The 24,421-nt window shown below is 40.4% G+C and overlaps 1 protein-coding gene across 8 annotated transcripts in view; it reads left to right on the top strand.

Moving 5' to 3' along the window:
- Positions 1-24,115, top strand: part of klc1a (kinesin light chain 1a) — a 60,684-nt gene extending 36,569 nt beyond the window's left edge. Inside the window, exons 10-17 of one of the 8 annotated variants that reach the window (XM_080751252.1) lie at positions 708-807; positions 2,778-2,830; positions 3,640-3,707; positions 4,528-4,636; positions 6,637-6,774; positions 17,874-18,004; positions 20,819-20,885; positions 22,933-24,115. In XM_080751252.1, coding sequence (XP_080607378.1) covers positions 708-807; positions 2,778-2,830; positions 3,640-3,707; positions 4,528-4,636; positions 6,637-6,774; positions 17,874-18,004; positions 20,819-20,885; positions 22,933-22,998 — 732 coding nt within the window. In that variant the 3' untranslated portion in view covers positions 22,999-24,115. Of the gene's footprint in view, positions 1-707; positions 808-2,777; positions 2,831-3,639; positions 3,708-4,527; positions 4,637-6,636; positions 6,802-8,923; positions 8,991-12,451; positions 14,137-17,873; positions 19,596-20,818; positions 20,886-22,932 lie in introns of those variants that run through there. The other 7 variants (XM_080751251.1, XM_080751253.1, XM_080751255.1 and 4 more) reach the window with 7 other exon arrangements.
- Positions 24,116-24,421: the final 306 nt, after the last annotated feature.

Below are 24,421 nucleotides of genomic sequence, written 5' to 3'. Positions count from 1 at the left end.
TCTGAAAGTACATTATAAATGAGAAGTTTGCCATAAGCAGTTAAAAATACTTTGATCAGCAGTTTTGGTGTTTAATATGCAAGGAACTCATCGCTTTGCAAGGTCATTAAAGAACAGAGTACAATACAATACAATTCTATCTATATATCTGCCGAACCAGAACCTACTGCATGAATAGAACCCATGGCGGAGGGAATAGAGTAGGAGAACAATACATTTTTGAGGGCCACCACACAAGGTGGACACTTTCTTTGGGTCTTACCGTGGTATACACAATTAATACAATAATGCAAAATCTTTGTACCAAACACACCTTTTGGATGAAACACTGAAAGGATGTGATCTAGCATTAGAATGCATAGGGCTATAAATGATGTAAACAACAACAGAAGTAGACGATGAGGTAACCCCACTGAAAATAAAGTGAAAGCAGGTGTATAATACATACAGGTACGTACGTTAGACCAGTGGCTCTCAACCTTTTCAGGACATAAAATAAATTATATTAAAAAAGGTCTTCCAAGTCCTTAAATTGTTAATGGCTTCGCTCTCAACCTGACATCACTATTTTGGGCACATTTTTATAGGCAAAAACATCTACAAGCTCACAGCATGTCACGTCCCAGTGTGTTGTGAGCTCGTGGATTGGCAAATTGATGTTTAAAATAGGCCTTAAGTGGTTAAATGCTGATGTGTTGTTCCGACAGGCGTCCTGTTACCTGAAGCAGGGGAAGTTCAAACAGGCAGAGACTCTGTACAAAGAGATACTGACCCGCGCACATGAGAGGGAGTTTGGCTCTGTAGACGGTAAGAGAGAGAGACGCACGCACGCACGCACGCACTCACGCACGCACTCACGCACGCACGCACGCACGCACGCACGCACGCACGCACGCACGCACGCACGCACGCACGCACGCACACACACACACACACACACACACACACACACACAGAATAAATGTGAGTAGACATGTAAACATGCATACACTGAGTGGGTGGGCTGTCCTTGTCCTCAGTGGTCCTCTCTTAACCCCTAGTACCATCTGCTGCAAAATACCCACACACACACACACACACACACACACACACACACACACACACACACACACACACACACACACACACACACACACACACAGTCCAGACAAGATACCCATTCTCAAACATAAAGTGCATCCACATAAATTTCCCACATGCACGTACACACAAAAAAATGCGACTACACACAGATACGGACAAAATACCCACTCTTGGAAAAGCACACACTAAAACACCCACTGACACACAAGCTGTGGATCATGTGTGGAAGTTGTAAACAGGCATTCGGCGTAGAGTTTTCAGTTTGCTCGCATAGTCGGCAGAGGAGGAGATGGTCTTCTGAACAAAAGTGACCTTTTTGGGCTTTCAGCTGTCAGTCCTTTGGCAGTCTATCATTACGAGATTTGCACTTTGGAAATCTGACAACAGATCAGCTGAACCTCTCTGCCCCTAGCATAAATTTGTAACAATGAGCTCTTTGAACCAGCCAATATTTATTCAAGATTTGCCACCTGGTGTAGACCAGGCCTATCCAGCCTCGCTGACCTTTTATGTTGATGGCCTGTTTGCTATCCTTGCACAATTATGATGCTCTACATCCAACCTTGAGCACTCTCATCTGTTTTGGTATCTCCAGATTCGTTGTGCATTTGCTAATATCCAATAGCTTGGCATTTCCTTGGGTATTGACTGTGTTCTCGCAGTTACTGACTTGTGAAAATGTCCAATTTCTTTTATTTCATTTGATCAGCAGTGACTCCCTTGCTCTGCGTTAAATCAGGACAGGTTAGGAGAGTGAACTGGGTATCATTTTGTCAAATAAATGCTGCGATTATGCATTAAATGCAATAAACTCCTACTCTTCCTGTGCAAGGCTCATATACAACGTTCATATGATTAATTTTAATTACATTAGATAGATCAATGATTCTCAAACATTTTCATGCCAAGGATACCCAAATTGATATGTTTGTTGTGCCAGGTACCCCGTTGTGATAAAAAATAAAAATAAATCTAAAAATCCAGATTTACAAGCTCAGTGTCGCAGTGCGACATGTTGTGAGCTTGTAAATTGGTTATTTAAAAAGAAAAGTGCTCTATATATGAGAACTAGTGAGTTACCCCCCGGCTCCACCGGGCGCGTCGAGCGTCGCGTCAACGTCAACGCTGGGAACGCTCCCGTTTTAATCAATGAAGGGTGCTCCACTGCCGACGTCAACGTCAGCGTCGGACGCTCAAATTCGCCCCGGTTCATTTTTTGACGGCGTCCGACGCCGCCACAACGCCGTAATTTTGGTGGAGCCCTAGGGTTAGTTAATCAAAGTTTTATCCAAACCTACATGATATTTTTACAGATGTTCTCCGGTGCCAGCAGACTTGACTCATAGGTTTACCTCAAATTGCTACCACGGTGTGTAGAGGGCTGAGCGATCTATTTATTTTATGTACAGTATTTATCTCATTTTTATGAGCAAGGATGGTAATGTTGGGGGGCAAAGGGGAGATAATGGGAGTATTTTACCGTCTAAAAAGAAAATCATGAATCTGTAATACTTTCATTTTATTCAACAATCTGCACATACATGCAGCGATGAAATGTGTTGAATAGAATATGGTTATGAAAGGAAGCAGTTTTTCATTATCAATTTGGCCTGTGCATATTAATGTGTGAGAACCAACTCCCTTGGTGTCTCTCTATTACACTCCCTGTCTCTCCCTGTCCCTCTCTGTTTCAGATGAGAACAAACCAATCTGGATGCATGCTGAAGAGAGAGAGGAGCAGAGCAAGGTGAATACATACACATGAATGCACATCAAACTGCAGTATATATATATATATATATATATATATATATATATATATTCGCAGTTGGCACTGTTTGGCGCAAGTGATAATTTCATAATTTATTATAATAAAACTTTACAAAACTGAGTAATTTCAATTGATCCATTCAAACATTTGGCTGCTATGATCCTCCAAAACCTGCCAACTTAATGTCCCAGTGTCATTCTGGTCAAGGTCGTAATCCTGAGAAAATTAAGTGTATATATTATTCTCAGCAGTCACCGTATTAACTGATATATAACAGTGTTTAGACTTCTCTAAAGCCCTAGATTAGCAGATCAGTACTCATATTATCAGCATCTTAGTGCTGATGCAGTGAGGACCATTCTCTCCTTGCTAGAAGTCCGTTCACGGTCACAGTTTTTAAAAGGCTTATGGGTTTAGTTTGACTTGTGGAAAGAGATTCATGACCCGGCTATAATCCCCCAACTAAATGCCCTTTCATGTTATCTTTGATGGTATTAAACTGAGCACAGCTTGAAATGGACTCATTTGCCTTCTCCTTATGCCTGAGTCATTGCATAAACTGGGTTCAAGTAATTTGGTGGTATTGATTTCTTATCACAATCTGAAACGCTTTATTGGTCCTGTACGTTTGCACCAAGCCAAATTTGACTTGGATGGCCACTCAACTCATTAGATCCAACACAGCAGAATTACAAAAGTGTTGGATGATTTACAAGAAATGGAAATAGGAGAAAAGGGGGAATTAATCATATTTGTAATGAATGATGCTTGTCTTTGTCTAACAGGGAAAACAGAAGGATGGCTCACCTTTTGGAGAGTATGGAGGCTGGTATAAGGCCTGTAAAGTAGACAGGTGAGCGTCTTCATCTAATTACACAATATTTATTACATCTTGAGTCTGTTACAACTTACAGCGTGTGTTGTTGTGGCGTTATTATTTTATCTAGTTTAAAATGTCCTCAAGCCTATTAAAAAGCAATTTTCACTGGTTCTGTTAGTGTGGCAAAAGGCAATAACCAAATGTAATCTAATATGATTATTCCTTCTCCCATGGTGTTTGGTATGTATTAAAATATCTCTCCTCTGGCCTGGCTGCAAATCACTCTTCTTTATTTCACCACTCCTTCTTTTTAGGACAATATTTATATTTATATATTTTTTTTTATAGAAAACTACTTATGCAGTAATAGATGGTCCTTAATGTTCTCCTATTTTATGTCCTCGTCGAAAGCACAGCAAATCCATTACATAATATGAACTTCCTGCACACTGGTCATAGGAGGGTACACAGTCTAAATAGTGCTCCTCTGTTTAATATTTCAGTGCAGTGCTGGACAGTCTGCCAATATCGATAAATGACTGAATGTGTTCAGGTATTCATTTCCTTCATCCAACCAACCCATCTGTACACCACACGACGTGTATTGAAAACATCTGATCTTAGGTTGGCTTGAAAACCTGGACGCCACTCCAGGTGTACTGTACTAATAATTGAATCCTTTTCTGATAAATAATTCTCCTGCACAGTAAAATCCCCAGTGTTAATTTAACTAATTTAGATTGTACAAATGGAACCAAATGGACCGGTAAGGTTCCATTTGCACACTCTCAAGAGTTAGGATTTTGATTATTCCTCCATCATATTGACTGTACGTTTTCCTCTGCTGCCCCAGCCCCACGGTAACCACCACGCTGAAGAACCTTGGCGCCCTCTACAGGCGGCAGGGCAAGTTTGAAGCGGCAGAGACACTGGAGGAAGCTGCCATGCGTTCCAGAAAACAGGTGTGGTCACTGGGCAGACTGACTGGTCTTACCACAGGATTCCTAGTCGGGGTTTGGTGTATGTTGCCTGCTTGTTCACGTTGAAGTGAAAAGGATGCACGGAGAGGGTTGTTTTCACTGTGCACCTGTATATGACTAATAGAGCAGTGGTTCTCAAACTTAGACATTTGAAGATCTCCCCTTAACTTTTACAGTGTACAAATGTAACCAAATGGACCCGGTTCCATTTGTACATTGTCAAAGTTACAGACTTGTAAGGGTCAATTTAGACCCCCATAAAGGAACCTAGAGAGTCCCTGAAATCCACTTTGAGAACCACTCTAATAGAGAATGCCATTTGAATTAACTTGTCAGATGAGTGAGATGATAGTGGTTTGCAAGGTACCACCCAACTGCTTAACCGTCATTTTTAATTAGTCTGCTTAACGGTGCTGTAAGTGATATTTCTTTGTTTAAATAAGTGTTAGCTCTATATTCCCATAGCACCCATTGCTATAGATTGTTGGTTCAGTAACATGTCTCCCTATCTCTCTAGCCTTTTAGTACCGTAAATAGATTATCATATCATTATATTAATCTCATTTCGGAGTCTCCAGGTCTCTGTCATTCCACATACATTAAGTGAATATGAGATTCTCGGGCTGCTGCCCTTTAATTTACAGCCGTCTGTCCAGCCCCCTGTCTGTACTTTTCCCTTCCTGAATAATTGATTCTTCAGACAGGGTCATAGGAAACGTATGCGTGCGCGCATGCATGCAAGTATCACTGCTCCAGGTTTAATTATACCAGTACTGACTGGTCCTGTTTTCCAGACTGTTACTCTCAAAAGAGGAATGCTAGTGAATATTAAATAGACCACTACTATGCCCTCCACTCAGAGCCACAGATGTTTGTCCCTTACAGTCAAAGTCCCTTTAAAAATATATCAAGTTCATGAATAGTATTCTTTGAAAATCTCTGCGCTGGTGCTTAGATGTGAAGAGCGCTTTAAGTTTGCCGTTGTCCTTCTACTAACTAAACTTCTGTTGTGGTCAAGCAACATACTGTAGTGAGCAAGCGTACACGCCTGTATTGATCTAGCTTATTGATTACAGCTCCATGTTTATTGATGTCAACAAATAGGGGCAAACGGCTGTGAAAAACTGGAGACCTGGGTACATGTTCTGTTTCAATGCTGATAACACTTCTATAAAGGAAAGCCTCCCATTCGTTTTAAACAGAGACACTCCTAATTGTGCATGTGTTTGTGCACACTTGTATGTCACTGTGGATAAGAGCATCTGCTAAACGACTAAATTGTAATTGCATGTGTGTGTGTGTCAGAACAGCAGCCTACTAGCTCACTTTAAAGATAATTGCTGTCAGAAGAAGAACGACCATTTTTATATTATATTGTTGTATTGTTGGACACTTCTTGTGTACATGTGCCTGAACCGCCCTGAGGTGTGTGTTGTGTGTGTGTTGTCGGTCTGGTTTTGCATTTTTGCTCGCAGTATAAACCATATCTTCATTCATTACTAATTACTACTTTAATAGTATGACTAGATGGATATCTATTCATACATTCACTGTACATTCAAATGTACAGTGAATTCAATGAAGGTTTATCTTATTTAAATTTTCAGGTTACTTTAATAGTATGACTAGATGTATATCTAGTCATACATTCACTGTACATTCAAATGTACAGTGAATTCAATGAAGGTTTATCTTATTTCAATTTTCAGCTTACTTTAATTGGCACTCATTGCGATCTACTGTACATTGTCTATGTGTGTGTGAATGTGTGCGTGCGTGTGTGTATTTGTGTGTGTCAGGGTCTGGGCACAGTGCACAAGCAGCGGGCCGACGGCCTGCTCTCTTGTATTGAGCAGAACTGGTGCTTATTCCTATCTGTGGTCTACTGTGTGTGTCTGTGTCTGTGCACGTCCCTGTATGTGTACGTGTGTGACGCGCTGCTGCTGCGCCACCCTCCTCCGCCGCCGCCATGACGACACCAGGGACTGGACAACGTGCACAAGCAGCGCGTGGCCGAGGTCCTGAGCGAGCCGGAGGCGCGCGAGAAGCAGCGCAGCCGCGAGAGCCTGACCCTCTCGGACACGGTGAAGTACGAGAGCGGGCCCGACGGAGGGGAGGAAGTGAGTATGAGCGTGGAGTGGAACGGGGTAAGTACAGTACACAGCCCTCCTCATAACATACAATGACTTACTTGACTTCAGCTCTACGCAGCACAGAGGGAAAAAAGGATGACACGACGTCAGTGATAATAGTCGTATAAATGGCCCAGATCCACTGAGGGAGTGCAGTCAGTCCACTGTTTGTTAGAAACCTATACTTTGTCAAATGCCAGTGTCACGGGGCGAAAAGAATCTACAAGCTAGAGATGGGACGATAATCGCTATTATCATTTATCGTGATAAAATAATTGTATTGTGGAGATTTCATTTTTCGTGAAATTGTCCTGCGTCATGTACTGGGATCAATTCACCTATTATTTGCCAAGCTGCATATCTAGTATCATTTAAACCCTCTATAATTGGTAAAACGGACCTGGAAATATTATGTACTTGATACAGTCTTTTTTCACTCTGCCAAATCTCTTTGCCAAAAAATTGCAGACCTTTAAGTTCACAACGCGACACGTTGTGAGCTTATAGGTTGGCAATTTTTTGGGCAAATGTTCTGGCCCAGGATAATGTTGGGGATATTTTGATTATTGTGAACTTATAATATCGTAAATCACTATTTTTATTTTGTCACAATAATCGTGACATGATCGTCCCATCCCTACTACAAGCTCATCGTCACATGTCGCTTGCTTGCAGATGGGCTATTTTTGCCACGGAACACTGGACACGACGGACTATAAATTATTAAGCATATGCTGTTCTTTTTCCACCTATTACCGACTTGCCCAAAATAGGGACACCAGGGTTAATACTGTATTATTACTGTAAATTGGGGGGGATGAATGTCCTGGATCCTCCTTGACAGAAGCTACATATGGATAATAAACAATTTAGGCTATGTTAGTGATCACCTATTCATGTATTTAGGCTAAAAGAAATGTTGACGCACACAAGACAGGACAGTAGCATGTTTGGAGAACTGATCATTCACTGGTATTGTTGCCAGTTTGACTTTAAGGCTTGTTGGCACTACAGTCATCAATTGTTACCATTTACAAACATATAACACTACTTTGCTGATATCAAGGCAAATACGAGATTGTCTCAGTTTGGTTCACAGACAGTCATTTACAAGCTGGAGAGGAGGGTACTTTCCATGTTGTCCTGCTCCTCTGAGTATCTATAGTCTGATCTCTCATTTACATGCCCCTGGCGTCTGTATGGCCATGAGACGTGATATCTCATATGAATACATTCATTCTTGCATATCGTCGTTGTCGGGTGGAAACCTTGTATGTCCAAAAGCGTTCGTTTCGTATTTATGATTTAAAAAATGAACTAAACTAGTGAAAACAGCAGATCTACAAGCACACAACGCCTCGCGGTGCGAGGCGTTGTGTGCTTGTCGATCGGCTGTTTTAACTACTTTTGTGAGATGGCCTTGTATGGTGAAGCAGGGCTTTACTTTGCGAAAAAATGTACAAATTTGAAACTTGGAGATACGAGGTTTCTGCCCGACAGCGACGATATAGCACAAGCACTGGGGCGATCTTTACATATTTCTCTATGACTTGGAAGTTAGCACATTTTATGGTCAACTCAATAACCATAAAACGTAATTATTCATTTTTTTTAAATAAAATGTCTGAGGTCAAGTCATGCTTAGATCAGCACTTCTCTTCCAATGTATTTCATTAAACTCAAGCCTTAAATATGTGCTGATTAATCGTTCATACAGCAGTGAGTTCTGTCAAGGAGGATGCCTCACGTACATCGTACACCCCTTCATGTTCCAGTCAACTGGACCACTGACTTACTGCTATTCCAGACCTGTTAAATGATCACAGATCTCCTTGTACTACAGCACAATCCACAATGCTGATTGACTGTCGTGATTCTCATAGCTTCCTACGCTTGTATGCATTTAATGCCGTGTGTAATGCTTCTCGTAGACTGATTTAACGCTTTACGTTGACACTGATTAACATCAAGTTTGACATCTGTGAAGCAGTCGCAGCGAATGGCATTTACATACACTGCTTTGTTAGCAGCAGACACTGTTTGCTAATCTTACTAATACTTCCTGTCATTTCAACTGAACCCTTTGCACCACACACTCTTTTATATATATACTGTATCTATTATCTTTCCACTGCAGTACTGCCTCATCATGGTGTACAGCACAGCAACAACCAAGCGGCACTGGGCTGGCATAGACACATGCAGTATGTTGTAATGGCACTAGGACTAAACAGTTAATCACACTGACAAGAGGCTGCAATCTTTTATAAATGTAAAAAAGATATCTATATATTTTTAGTTTTCCTAAACTAAAGTGTTGTTTTCCTAAAGTGTTGTGGTTACACAAACCAAACTGCACGTTGAAGGATACTTAAATACTAGATACTTAAGACACTTAAAACAGGGCCAATTCTATTCGGCCGTATCTCATTCAGAAACATCCAGTATACATTTTGTTTGTTTCTTATATTTTGAGTACGAAGAATAAATACTGCATGTAGAAAATGCTGTGTTCACAGACTACCACATGTAAATTACAATGACAAACTCAAGCAGGAATATCGCAGTATGATTTTTGATCAATATCTTTAGCAGCTTTAGTTGGCACGTCGTTTCCTTGCAGCCTCTGCTTCTGTTCCTTTTAACCTGGCCTGCTCCCGTAGCAACAGTAGCCATAGCGGTAGCCCCGCTCAGCCAATCAGCATCTCCGCCCTAGGAGGCTGCCTGTCACTGTGCTCCGGCAGTGCCGCACGACCACACAGAGACACCTACACACACTAAAACAGTGGTTCTCAACCTTTTCAGGCCGCGACCCACAAAATAATAATAATATTTTAACTGGGGACCCCCCACCCTGATGAGCACGAAGAGTTGAGGCATTACATCTTGTATAACCCGGTGCTATTTTCACAATTTCTGCCTCTTAATATTTGACAATTCCGACAATGTTTAATTTGCCCTTTTAGAGGTATTAAAAGGTCCTTAAATTGTCACTTTAGGAACTTTCATTTACCCTTTATAAACGTAAACTTTATGTTGGTTTGTTTACAGTCGAGTGAGAAAACAATGTTGCACATTAAGTTAATCATCTGGGGACGCCCCAAAATAATTTGGGGACCCCCCCCCGCTGGGGATCTCGACCCACAGGTTGAGAACCACTGCACTAGAACACAAGATTTATGCAGGAAAACACTCCTCTACAGCCACTCCATCCATCCATCCATACCAGCGGGCCTATTTACCGTACGGCACAAACGCCTCTGATAGAGATAGATATACTCTGAAAGGTGGAAAGACAGTGTTTCATATGGAAGTGTAGGTTGACAGCTAATTTAGACATCCTCAATAAAAAAATAACAGATTTATAGCAGAGAGAGACGTGTCGCCGACAAATGGATTTTTGAAAATCTCGCGCATACATTTTAAATTAATCAAAGTGTAAATTACGCTCGAGTCCTCCCGACTGTCGCTATGACTCATCATTCCCCCCGCCTCTCTGTGACTCACCCTGGGCTCTGTACTGTACCCCTTCAGTGTCTTCCTGACACGCATTCATTCCTGTGTGATTTCTGTGTCCATTCGGAACTGTGTGTTTTATGCCTCTCCTTTTTCCCTGTGTTAACCCATTTAGGCCTAGGATTATTGACTGCTTTAACTATTGAAAAATAGCAGATATACAGCGCGGCACCGAGTGCCGCGCTGCGAGCTTGTATATCTGCTATTTTTGAAAAATCGTGAAAATGTGATGTCAGCAATCTGGCCGGCCATCGTCAAAGAAAAGGTCCTTTTCACTTAACTGGAGCTCAGTTAGTCTGTTCTTGAGAGACTACTATGTTAGTGGTTTTCAAACCTTTTCATGTGAAGGACCCCCCAAAATGATATGTATTTGGCCACAGACCCCCATCTCAAAATATTTAGTTCCAGGGACCCCCCGGAAGCAAAGTTTGAGTTACAAACATTCGCTTTGAAAATACATATATTCAAAGATTTGCACACATTTTCACGACTTTTTCAAAAATAGCAGATCTACAAGCTCGCAGCGCGGCACTCGGTGCCGCGCTGTGAGCTTGTATATCTGCTATTTTTCACTGGTTAAAGCAGTCAATAATTCTAGGCCTGAATGGGTGTTATGTGGTGCGTGCAAAATGTGAATGTTACTGTGTGTGTGTGTGTGACCAGTATGCAGTTGCTGTCAAGAGAAGCACATGATTGATGTACATGAGTGACTCGATGTTGTGCTGCTCTACACTTGTCTGTAGCCTGATTTCATAGTTAATTGCGCGCCAGTCTCGCACGCTGAAAATCTCGTCAATCTGATCTGAAACCGTTTCCGGCGTGCGACGCTGGAGCGTAACAAAGCATAAATCAAGCTTTTGCTTTGCATGTTTTTTTTTTTGCACTGCAGCTTCTTGTCAGCAGCCAGCCGTCACTATCAGTATCCTCCCTTGACGTGGTGTGGTGTGTGCGCATGCTTTGGTTCATGTATTGGTGCTAACAGTGGTTATTTAGAAAAAGACAGTGTCTCTCCAACAGAGGCCTTCTCCTGTCCAGAAACACCCCCTAGTGGTGAGCCATGAATCCATTGTTTAGTTTTTGCACTGACTGACTGAAACATTTAATTTTAGAATAGAAGCTTTAATATTAGCACAGGTGGAATGTGGTTTCAGCTTCACTGCTGGAGCAGAGCAATAAATCCACATATACCACTGAACGGCATAGAACCAGACACAATATATCCACATGCATCTCAACATTTCATTCAGTGCATGTGAACAGATCACATTATGAGGTGTTTGTGGACACGTCTAAAATCTCACTCTTCTGATTTACCTTCTCCTGCCCCTGTTTGTGTTTTCCCGTCATCTTTTCAGTATGATTTGGGTTTTGGGGAGCTTTATAACTTGACTGAGTGAGACTCAAGGCCGACTGGACTGGACTATGGAAACTGTCGACTTCACACAGGAATTAGAACAAATATTATTTTTTTATAGGAACCAAAGTAGGCTAGAAGAGAGAACCAGAGCCTGTTGGCTCTACATTGAAGTATTATTGTTACGAGTCTCTTTCTGAGATCACTGAACTGTTTTTAGATGGATTACAGAATAAATCTGTTCAATTAATCAGAATGAGAGGCTTTTATGACCCGGCATGAAAATACATTGTCTAGTTGTGGTATGGTAAAAATTTGGGAAACTCGATACTTTGTTATTTATCACGGTTCTGCTATGTGTTTAGTGCTTGTTCTTCGATATAAATACATCCCACGATATGACATTGAAAAAGGGAGAACATTTATGCCTTGAGTTTAAAGAAAGTTATCAACGTTATCTTCCATTGATTAGACTACGTCCGATGCCCAATACAATCCAGAGTGTAAGTTTAACATCACCACTTAAATCATATAAACTTAGTTGACCGGAGTCTCCCATCAGTCTATACTAAGCCTCCTGTTTTTTTCCCTCTCTATATTGGATATCTGGATATCCAAAAAAAAGCAAAAATAGCCAATCTGCAAGCTCAACACGTCACATTGTGATGAGTTGTGAGCTTGTAGATCTGCTACATCGTATGTCCCAGATTAGGGATGCTAGGTTCAGTGTGGTTAATAATTTGGATTTCACTGCAGCGTTGCTAGGTTTCTTTTCTTTTCACGTTGTCCCAGCAGCCCTGCCTGTGCTTGCACTGACGTCATCCCCCCTGAGCCTCCGTTCTCTTCACTCCATTGTGATGTTATTGATGCTGTAGCTGTTTGTGATGTTGGAGGGACACTGTCTCTGAAACAGGAAAGATTGGCTTCACTGCTGTTCCATGCGCCTGAATGCCTTTTGACCACACTTCTCTTTTCTTCCCGTCTTCCCCTCTTCCCTTTGCACCACTTTGTTGTAACTTTCTCTTCTCCTCCTCTTCTGTGTCCTCAATCGCCCCTTTCACCTTCTCCACCTGTGTCTGGCTGTCTTTTTATTCATTCCTTTCCGTCTGTCTTTTATCTTTGTTTTGAACTATTTGTCTTTCTTGCTCTCTCTCTGTCTTCCCTTTGTTCTCTCTCCCACCTCTCTCCCTGTCTCTCTGTCTGTCTGTCTGTCTGACCAGCAGGCATAACTCCAGATGCCTTGTTGTGGTTCTAAATAAAAACTAGTCTTCTGCATGATGGACGAGTCGACTCGCCTGGCCGCCTTGCCCCTGTCCTCAACTGCTCCCCCCACCTCTCTCTCTCTCTCTCTTTCTCTCTCTTTCTTTCTCTCTCTACCTCCTCAAACTCTGGTGGGATTCTACGTGCCAGGCAATACTGGGTTGAACCTTCCTTAACCAAGGCCTCATACTACTGCAACCACTGCTTCTACTACTACTACTACTACAACTACGGTTACTACCACTATAGCTACCACCTGTCTGTCTGTAAATGGGGGGTGGGGGCTCAGAGAGAAAGGGAGAAGACCTGTCTGTGTGTTCACCAAATATAATACCTGTTACTTTGCTCCCAGTGTTTCTAAGCACTGTATTCTTCTCTGTTATGTGTATCTGCTGTCGTTTGGGAATTTGGCTTGTATGTCCTGAATCCAGACTTTTCCAACTTTGCCCTTGAATTATTTGCTTTCAACATGTCCTCCCTTTCTGTCTCTCTCTGGTTTGTTTAAACACTGTATGTATGCTGTGATATCCTGCCCACTCAGCTGTACCGGGACCAGGGGGAAGTTTCTTATGTGTGCGTGTCTCAAAACAAAGCTTGATGTTTACGCCTGATTTATATACTTGGTTGCACGGCGCAACCTGACATGCCGTGAGCTTGTAGATCAGCTGTTTTCGCTGTGAGAACGCGATGTGAAACCAAGTATAAATCGGACTTTCCATTTTCCTCTCCACTATCCTTCTACGCTCTTCCTCACTTTATGGCTTTTGCCTCTTTCTCTCTACATTCTGGGGGTGGAATCTATCGCTGCTGTTTAGTCAATACTGTGGAGTTTAATTAAACATATTAACAGCAATTGCTGGGCATTGGTGACTCATAGGAGGGAGCAGGTGTGGAACGTTCTGTAAATAAACTTACTCATCTGCATGTTGAGCACAGTTGTGTTGTCTTTGTTTAGCAACTACTGCAGCACTCTGTACTCCATGTCATCTTTTTGCAAATGATGTCATACAAATGATAATAATAATGTCAACAGTGCTGTGATGACAGACTCTATGCGTCATGCCAGCGTTGGCGAATTCCAAACCTACCTTGAATTAATTTCCACTGGGTGGTGAGGATGTGTGCTACTACGGTACCTATGGTTTGGGTGTTTGACTATGTTGTCAGATTAAGTTGGTGTTTCTCAAAATTTCAAGGTGTCGCCCTAACTCTGGCAAGTGTACAAATGGAACCAAATGAACCCGTCAGGGTTCATTTGGTTCCATTTGTACACTGCCAGAGTTACAGACTTGTACGCGTCAATTTAGACCCACCTGAAGGAACCCTGGAATCCACTTTGAGAACCACTGGATTAAGTTGCAAGTCAACACAGACAACGTTTCATCTTATTGCCAGTGGGTGCAATTAGGACTGTAAGAAAAACTGATCAATCTAGATTTTTGCAATTTATTAAGCCGTTGCAATATTTCATGAACAGAATCATGGTTCAGACAACTTCCTAAACAGTGTATGTATACAACCTCCTAAACATTGTATGTATACTGTGGCTATGTTTGTCTGTGAGCTGAATTTAGTGACAATTTTTTTTTTTTTTTGCCAAACATTGGCTTCTCATTCACAGTCCTCAAACATCAATTATCTAACCCTAACATATTTTACCCTTGACAAAGAAATGATGTAGAAAGAACTATGTCTATTTGGTTCTCTATTAATATTGATATAATCTGAAGAAAAAACAAATTGGCAGCTTTATTTATGTCTGTCGGTTTCACACAGACCTACAGTCTATGGAAATGAGACAACTGGCCAATACTGACTCCACCGCATAGAGCCTGATCATCTCTTGTATATGAATGTATATAGACGTAATGTTGAGGGGAAGGTCATGCGTGGAGCGATAAGCCTTGCCCTGTGCATATCTGTTGGAAATCTTAATGGCTTGTACTCTTTTTCTCTCTTCATGGCTCCGTACTAATCGGCTCTGTGTCCTGTGCTGTGTGTGTGTGTGTGCATCTAATCTAACAGTTTTGTCTTTCTTAACTTCTAATAAAAACATAACTCTTTGCTCACCCACATGTCAGCCTGTGTCCTCTTTATGTGTCGCTCCCTCTCTCTTTCTCTGTGTACTTACCTGGTGTTCCCCATCTGAACATTAGAACCCGACCGATTCCAGATTTGTGGGTCCGATGCTGATTTTAGAGTCCTAGACCACCGATTACCCATGCTTTAAATAAAAAATATAATTTAAAAATAAAACATTTAGAAAACATTTGATTTGATTAAAGTTAAAGGAGCTATAGTCAACTTTTTCATTGTAGGGCCAACACTTTGTTTACATCCTAGTCTATAGACTAGAATGTAAACAAAGTGTCGGTCTGACAATGGCCAAAATGATTATTTTATCATTATTTTACGCTTTTTGTGGTCATTTTTGAATAGAAACACATATATGAAGCTTATTTCTTTTTAAAATATTTTCGAAACATTTGTATTTTAGCATCCGCTTTTCAAGAAAAAGTTGACTATAGCTCCTTTAAAGTGACATTTATTTTATTTAACCACTATAGAGCACCAAAGCCTGACATCACTGCCGCTAGAGGGCGCTATCCCGTTTCTATTGGAATTCCCATAGGCAAGCAGATTGTGTCCTAAAAATAAACCAATCACCCCAGAGATTTAACTCATATGGATATTATGAAGCATTAACCAACCGTGAAAAGGTATACATTTATCCAAAGTGTAAGATTATCATATTTTATCAAAAATGTTTATCAAAATAACAGTCACATATCTGTTTATTTTTGGAACACAGGTCTTTTATGACGCGATCTAAGATTTGCCTTATGGGAATACAAACAATAACTGACCAAGGGTTGGTGGGAGTGACGTCAGAACTTTGGTACTCTATTTAAAAGATGTTTAAGATTTATCCCATCTACAGGCTCACTGCACATTGTGAGCTTGTAGAACAGCTATTTCTTGAAAATCTGTGGTTAAAAATCGGGACACACCGGCCGCATAATTGCTGATATTGAAAAGAAAAGTCAAATAGTGGTCAAAGCGGTATATCAGTCAGTCTGGCTCTGCTGAACAAGTGGCGGTCAAAGAAGAGCCGACCGTCTTCAAGTTCAAGCCTAATTTATACTTCAGTATTAGAATGTGCCTGAAAAGAACAGAATTTCAATTGAAAGAAATGTGAAAATACCATGACAACATGGCATGGTGAAGTATAAACTACGCTGTAGATTGATGTAGTCGATTGACAGGGAATGGCAGGGATAGTTGACTTTTTTATGGCTTTTTCTTCTTCACAAACTGTTTCTAGATTTCTGTCCTGAGCTCGGAATTGTTTTCATATTTGGGATATTTTAGTCTTTCATGAAGATGCAGAATGACCTCGGATATAAACATCACCTTGTATGCTGAAGCCTTCCACATTTATATAAACTATAATTTATAATCTATTTTGGATAGCAAACACCCCACATGTTAGAACATTCTGCTGTTACAGAGGCCACAGATTTTGAGCCCTTTTAATTTCAAGGACCCCCAGTTTGATAAGCATTAAGCCACAGACCCCCATTTGATAGGCTATATATATATATATATATATATAAACATATCCATGAATGAAATCTGCATGGGGTGAGTTAGAAAAAAAAGATCTGCTATTTTCTCTAGTTTTGTGCGACTGTCTTGTATGATGAAGCAGTACTTTACGGGGGAAAAAAACATACAAATCTGAAACTGGGAGATGAGGTTTCTGCCCTAACAGTGACGATGTAATGTTCTTTCAATGAACATTATATCAGTCAATATGGAATCTGTGATCATTCATTACCATTTACAGTACCTGAAGACTAAAGAGTAATCTTAAATCCTTGTCAGCATTATTATGGGTACAATTCAATATTGTGTTCAATGCAAAACCCCATTCATATGAACTGTTCTATAAGTATATTGATGCAAATTGAAGGTAGTTTGAAGTGTGGTTGTCTGACATATATCTGCATTCTAGCATGCATGAAAGTGAGAATGTGCACTCTTGAGTTTATATTATGTTAATGCTTTTTTACACGTTGAGTGTGTATGCATTATGACAGTTTGAGAACATTGTGTGTGTGTGTGTGTGTGTGTGTGTGTGTGTGTGTGTGTGTGTGTGTGTGTGTGTGTGTGTGTGTGTGTGTGTGTGTGTGTGTGTGTGTGTGTGTGTGTGTGTGTGTGTGTGTGTGTGTGTGTGTGTGTGTGTGTGTGTGTGTGTGTGTGTGTGTGTGTGTGTGTGCTGTGCGCACACATTCCCCAATAAGAAAAGCAAGGTGGTGTTATCATTTAATCTGCAGCATAATTGCTCCTAAGGTGTTAATACACGCACCACCTTCTGTTGTGTGTGATTCAGTGTATGGAGAATGTCTGTTTGTATTTGGGTGTGTGAGTATATTTGAGCATGTGTGGTGTTTGATTATGTATGTTCACTGTATTTGAGTTGTGCGAGTATTTGTGTATATTTGAGGGTGTATGCGTATATATTTGTGTATATTTGTGCATGTGTGGTGTGCGAGTACCTTATATAAATCATTGGTGTACTGTACGTATATTTGAGCATGTCTTTACTGTCGGGCAGAAACCTTGTATCTCCAAGTTTCATTTTTTCGTAAAATAAAGCCTGGCTTCATGATCATACAAGACTGTCGCACAAAACTAGTGAAAATAGCAGATCTACAAGCACACAACGCCTCGCGACGCAAGGCGTTGTGTGCTTGTCGATCAGCTATTTTCACTATTTTAAATCATTTTTTTTAAATGATAAATACAAAACAAATGGTTTTGGACATACAAGGTTTCCGCCCGACATCCAACACGATGTGTTCCTATATGCAGTACAGTATTTACCTGTGTGGGTGGGGTCTGTGTGTGTCAGAGTGTGTGTTAGTATAACCCTGTGGCCTCTCCCTATCAGGATGGCTCTGGCTCGCTGAAGAGGAGCGGTTCGTTCAGTAAACTCCGCGCCTCCATCCGACGCAGTAGCGAGAAGCTGGTCCGCAAGCTGAAGGGGGGCTCCTCGCGAGACAATGAGCCTAAGAACCCTGGGTAACTATCCCCCCTAGACACCTGACTGAACTCTTACTATGCACTGGAGGCCCAGAAGGGGGGTGAGGGGTACCTCTTCTTCTCCTCCTATACCCACTGTGGTTTGGTGTACTAACCCCACCCCCAAAAAGAGGGATGGCTCTACTTTGCTGCTGGTGAAGTGGTGTAATTCTGGAGCTCTGTTTTGCACACGAGATGAACAAGGGACCTGTAACGGGCACATATACAGTATATGGGCTGTTTTCCATTGCATTGTTCCCCAGAACTGTACCCATACTGGCACAACATGGTACAGTTTACTTTTTTCTTTCTCCCCCATTTTGAATGGCTCAAAGTTGGGATGGGTAGCTGTCTATTTTGGCAATTTTCCATTGCACAGAACCGGCTCGACTTGACTATAATACTTTTTCTACTGCAGATGGTAGCTGAGACTTTTTACTTTAATAAACTTGTTTTTTAAACAAGCCTGCATAATTAAGAATTCAACCACACCAACCCCCTGCGTACGAGAGTAATAAACAATGCTAAAGTTAACTGATAATGCTGTCTAGAAACGTTATCTAATTCCCCTGTACAGTTAAACAAAAACTGTTTCTGATGACAGATGGTAGCTGAGACTTTTTACTTTAATAAACCTTTTTAAACAAGCCTGCATAATTAAGAATGTAACCACACCAACCCCCTGCATACGAGAGAGTAATAAACAATGCTAAAGTTAACTGACAATGCTGTACAGTTAAACAAAAACTCTTTCTGATGACATTTTAGGTGGGGAATAGGCCGTGCGGTCGCTCAATGTTGATTCACTTTACATTTGCATCTAGTTTAAAAGTTAAACTAGATGCAGAGCTTTCACATCACCTTTTGGTATCTCCTCCGCTTGCTTGGAACCTTGACAGAGGTGATTCCAAAAACGCACCAGGTGCTTTTGCCTAATGTTAAAAAGAAAAGTCATGTTGAGTCAAGTTGAGCCGGAACCATGCAGTGGGAAAGCGCCATTAAAGGTGTGACGTGCAAAGATGTCCTTTACATATTTGAGACGTGGTCCGTTTCATAAGGTGCTGGCAAATTATGAACCCGCATGACCACCAAAAAACCTGTTCAGTATTCCAATAGAAAACCAAAGGGTGCTAATTGTGTACCAAAGTACAGGTACAGGATGGTGCAGATGCAATGGAAAACATCAGTGATACACATATACTCAAACGCTTCACTCACAAACACATGCTGTGGCTGGTGATGTGTTGGAGATGCATCAGTTACCAGAAACATTTTACTAATGTCTGCTTGTGAAATGCCTTTTCTGCTTTTTGGCCTGTGGAACTTTTTATTTTATTTTATGTTTGGTTTTAACCACTAATAGTGAAGCCTATTTATTACTCTTATGGCTTTCGACTATTTATTTCACTTGGTTTTGGAATAAGGTTTATTTTTTATCTTTCAAGTTTTATTATTTTCTATTTCTTTGTGAATTTTATTTGAGAAAAAAAAAATGTGTGCATGGCTACTGTTTTTTTTAAATTTTACTTCAAACTCTATGCTGTGTTGGAGCTTTTATTTCTGAATAAAACTCTTAAAGTGAAGGCGTTCACTTGCATGCCTCGTCTGTGTGCTCCCTCATTACCCTCTTCTCTGCTGCTCGCCCTGTTGCTGTTTTAAGACGATGTCAATGATGATGTCCTGTCATCATCATTCACAAGGGGCCTTCTGTGGCTCAGAGCAGGCTGATGTCATTAAAGCTAATGTGTTAGTTTACTGAAAAAAGATCCATCCCAATGAGCCAGAACAGTCTTCAGTGTGATGCTTTTCATCAAATTGAAGAAAAACAAACAGTCTTCAGTGTGATGCTTTTCATCAAATTGAAGAAAAACAAACAGTCTTCAGTGTGATGCTTTTCATCAAATTGAAGAAAAACAAACAGTCTTCAGTGTGATGCTTTTCATCAAATTGAAGAAAAACAAACAGTCTTCAGTGTGATGCTTTTCATCAAATTGAAGAAAAACAAACAAGGAGTCGGATATTTTCTGTTCCTTTCATTCCTTGCATATTGCTTTGAAACAAGTCGGATCAATCTGCTTCAGCTGAAGATGTTGATCGTTGTCTACAAATACTAATTTAACAAACCAGAAGTTACAACGGCAATATTGAAATCAAAAGAGACTTGATTTTTATTTAACCACCTCTGAAGTTTGGACTTATTTTAAGAAAACAAGATTTTCATACTGAATGATTAAATGACTTGTAGGGATGGGTTCTTTTTGTGTGCTTTGCCAAGTTGATGTTTCAGTTACTGGTAGGAGTTTGCGTTTAATCCAGCATATGCCTCATAATAAGTGCAAAACCGTGGTAAACTATTAGTCTGTTTACCAGTTAAGTCTATAATCAATTATGTATCTCACTAGCATTTGGAAATACTGATTAAATAGGTTTGTGCTGAGCTTGGAAATACGGAAAGGGTACCACTTAAAACGGGTGGGTGAGTGTTTCCTATTCAACCAGAATAAGCTAGGGCAATAGTTACAAAGCATGTTTAACTAAAGCATAGATAACAGTGCTACCTGGTGGCGGTCAAAAATAACCAACAGAACAGTATGAGTTTCATTTACAGTCATTAACGAGCACATTTCACTCTTTCACTCACAATCACTCTTGGGGAAAAAAAACACACACACCCCATCTTTATTCTGTGAACCCTCACATATGACATTTCACCTTGGACCACATGACCCTTCAACCATCACCTCTGACCCCTTCCCCCCTCACCCCTCACCCCAGTCCTAACTGACCTCTTGCATGTGACTGTTCTGGGTGCAGCATGAAGCGGGCCAGGTCACTGGGGGTTCTAAACATGGCGGACAAGGCTGCAGGGGACCAATACCAAGTAAGGAGCCCAACTGTCAGAATATCTTTTACAAGACCTGGGTCAAATAGTAGATGTTTATTAACTCTCAAATACCTGGAACGACGTGGAACGCGCCCGAGTCGCGTTAGATTTTAACCACTTTAACCATTCTTTTATGCTTTAACTTTAGAAAAATAGCAGATATACAAGCTCACAGCGCGGCTGCGAGCTTGTAGATCTGCTATTTTTGAAAAATCATGATTTTTTCTTTGCAAGTCTTTGAATATATCTATTTAAAAGCAAACATTTGTAACTCAAATATTTGCTTCTGGGGGGTCCCTGGAACAACATATTTTGAGATGGGGGTCCGTGGCTAAATACCTGTAATTTTGGGGGTCCTTGACATGAAAAGGTTTGAGAACCACTGATTTAGAGGAAGGATTTAGAAGTCGGGTCAAAGATCGGGTCAAAGATATTCAAAGACTTGCACACATGTTCACGATTTTTCAAAAATAGCAGATCTACAAGCTCGCAGCGCGGCACTCGGTGCCGCGCTGTGAGCTTGTATATCTGCTATTTTTCAATAGTTAAAGCATAAAATAATGGTTAAAGTGGTTCAAATCTAACGCGACTCGGGCGCGTTCCAGGTATTTGAGAGTTTACCACATGAACCCTAGCTCTGCAAAATAGGCTCTGTGCATAGCTGTAGTCAAGAAGGTGGCATATATATGTTTTCGGTTCCTATTCTTTGGGCCCTATTTCCATCCATGTCTTAACCCTTATCCCTAAACCGCTTTGGCTTTTTAACTATGTTGATATGTATGTTTTAATACTTCAAATAGCTGATCTACATTGACACACTGTGACCTTGTAGATCGGCTATTTGAACAATTTTAAAATGTTTTTCCAAATTGTGAAAAAAGGCAAAGACGTTTAGGGATAAGGGGTAAGGGCATGGACCATAATATGGCCCTACGTGTCATATAGGCTTGTTTGATTGGCTTGGCAGCAAATTTGAACCAGAATCGTATTTTTATGTGTGCTTTTCTGATCCAAATCTGCTGAGACAATGAAAACTAATCTATGGAAAATGATATGCCACCTTCTGGAAACCTGGGAAATACCTATTCTACGGGGAACTTTTCCCGAAAGTAGTTGATCTACAAACTTAAAAATAGTTTGTAGATAGGCTGGACTCAGGTCAGCAAAGTATATAGGGTTAAAGTGGTTCAGACTGCTGTTGCTTTCACTGGCCTTCATCAGGATGGTGTTAATACTATACTTTTATACACTATTTATACACAGTATATGAGCAATGTATAGCTAGAAATCTCATCGTTGCCACTATAGTTTGATGGTGGCAGGTGGGTGGGCTTGCTAGAGAGTTAAGACGACCAGAAACATGATTTTGAAATCAATTTATAGTCTATTTTAATTAGGGTTAGGGTTAGCCCAATTTAAGCACTGTGGTAAACCCCACCCATCTCCTTTCACAGGCAGTATTAAAAACAAAAGTATAAAAAAAGTATAAAAATTGTTTGACCCAAGTCTGCCTTATACCATCTGTACTATGTCCCCTCTCACTTCTTTCTTTTATCATTATATACTGTCTTTCTTTCATTGGAGTCTCTACCTTTGTCCTTGTGGTTAGAATTGTGCAAGCCGCCATTTAAAACCGCACTAATGACACAAGTGATAACATCACTCAGTGTGGCTCACAGACTAACTTGTTTCCATTGTTTGAACTAATCAACACCGTAATATTTTTAGTGTTGTTGAATGAGGGATTTGAAATACAAAGGAATTATGGACAATCATATACACAAAACATTTGAAGTGTTTGGGGGCATTTTCTTTCTTTAGGGGAAACCCATCATTAGAGACAGAATTCAGAATACAATAACTAAATGCACAAAGATGAGTGTTCATGGTGTAGTTTTGTTTTAATCATGTTATATTTGCAGTCTGTCCCTGTCGTAAAGATTTCCCTATTTCATTATTTCTATGAATCCTATTAGTGTACTGTATACCATTCATAGGAACTGACGATTCCGAAACTTATATGTTCTCATTTACATTATTCCAGGAACGAAATAATCGTCTGAGAATGACTCGAGACCTGAGTGCCAGTCATACTGACCTGGCGCATTGAAGGTTTTGACCCGTAACCTGTGCGGAGGGCCGGAGAGGTTGTCTCCTGGGAGACGGTGATGACGGCATCACCTGTCTGGACTTCAAGATCGTCTCCTCCACCATGTACAAAGCTGATATTCGTGAACGCTTCCCCACCCTTCACCGACACAACCACACCTAAACCATTCAATACCAACTGCGCACTGTACAGCATGTAGAGATTTTATTGCACTTTTAAAAGGCATACTTTTTGCTGGTTCTCTTTGGGGTTGTTTTATTGTGGCGTTTTATGTTCTCCCCATCCCTCACTTTTCTTTTGAAATCACTCTAAAGTGGAACACGAGAGCTTACTATTTGAAAAAGAAGAGTAGAATAAGTGTATTTCGTATGTGCATGCACTGTATATGTGAGTGTAATATTGTAAATTAATGTAGGCCATGTGAGTCTATTGTGTTTAAGTGCAGTTATGAGACATTTGCCCATGTTGACCTTTTGTTGATTAGACTGATGTCATGTAACTTGAATGAAGTAGGTGGGTGTTAGAATTCCATCCTATCTATCTTGCTTTCCTTTGCGTTCAGAATGTGTCTGATGTCTTCATTGAAGAGCTATAGTTTTGATGTATGATGTTTTATGTTTACATTTGGGTTTTTAAATGACGTTGTTTTGCTTTTCTTTCGCTGCTCCCAGAATCTTTTGTATTTTTCCGTCAAAGGCCTTGAAAAGGGTAGTTCTGTTTCCCTACACAAATATAGATATACTTCTATATCCTTATTAAGCAATGTGGCAAAGTCATTACATTGACATGTGAAGTCAACTGCCACTTTCTCCGAATTGGCACCATGGCACCCATTTCTTTTTGACACTGACGACAAAGCTCAGCCTTTATTCAACAAAACTGCTATTACAATCAATTGCTGTTTACCTTGATCTTAGGACAAAAAATTACAACGCTGTTTGCCATTTACTTGTTGTATATTGCATGACAAGACTACACTTTAAAAAGTAAAGTCACTATGCTTTCAATTATGAATACCTTTAGAGTAGAGAACTATTTAAGACTATTTTTCCACAGACAGATATTTAAAACTCAGGTCTATAATGGGATTCCATAGAGTATATGCTTTAACCAAAATAAGATGATGCTTTGTGAAGTTTATCATAATTTTGATGGATGCCTTAGTCTCAGAATGCCTTCAGTCAGACCAAAATGTTGCCTATGTTAAAACTAGAATTTGGTTTTAATGACCGGTGTTTCCACAATCCCAGGAAATATATTGGGAAACATTGTAATACTGAAAATATGTATTTAATCATACTTGGTACAGAACTGACTGAACTAATAGCTGGTGAACAAATGCCAGGCTTCCTGTGTACATGGTTAATTTGTCCAGTTTCATTCCAAATTCAAGTTATCAACCATTTGAAATAATATGCTATAT

The sequence above is a fragment of the Nannobrachium achirus genome (assembly GCF_963921795.1).
Source record: "Nannobrachium achirus genome assembly, chromosome: 20".
In the NCBI taxonomy this organism is placed as follows: Eukaryota; Metazoa; Chordata; class Actinopteri; order Myctophiformes; family Myctophidae; genus Nannobrachium; species Nannobrachium achirus.
Note: the sequence above shows the minus strand (reverse complement) of the source record. Positions and strands in the feature narration are given on the sequence as shown.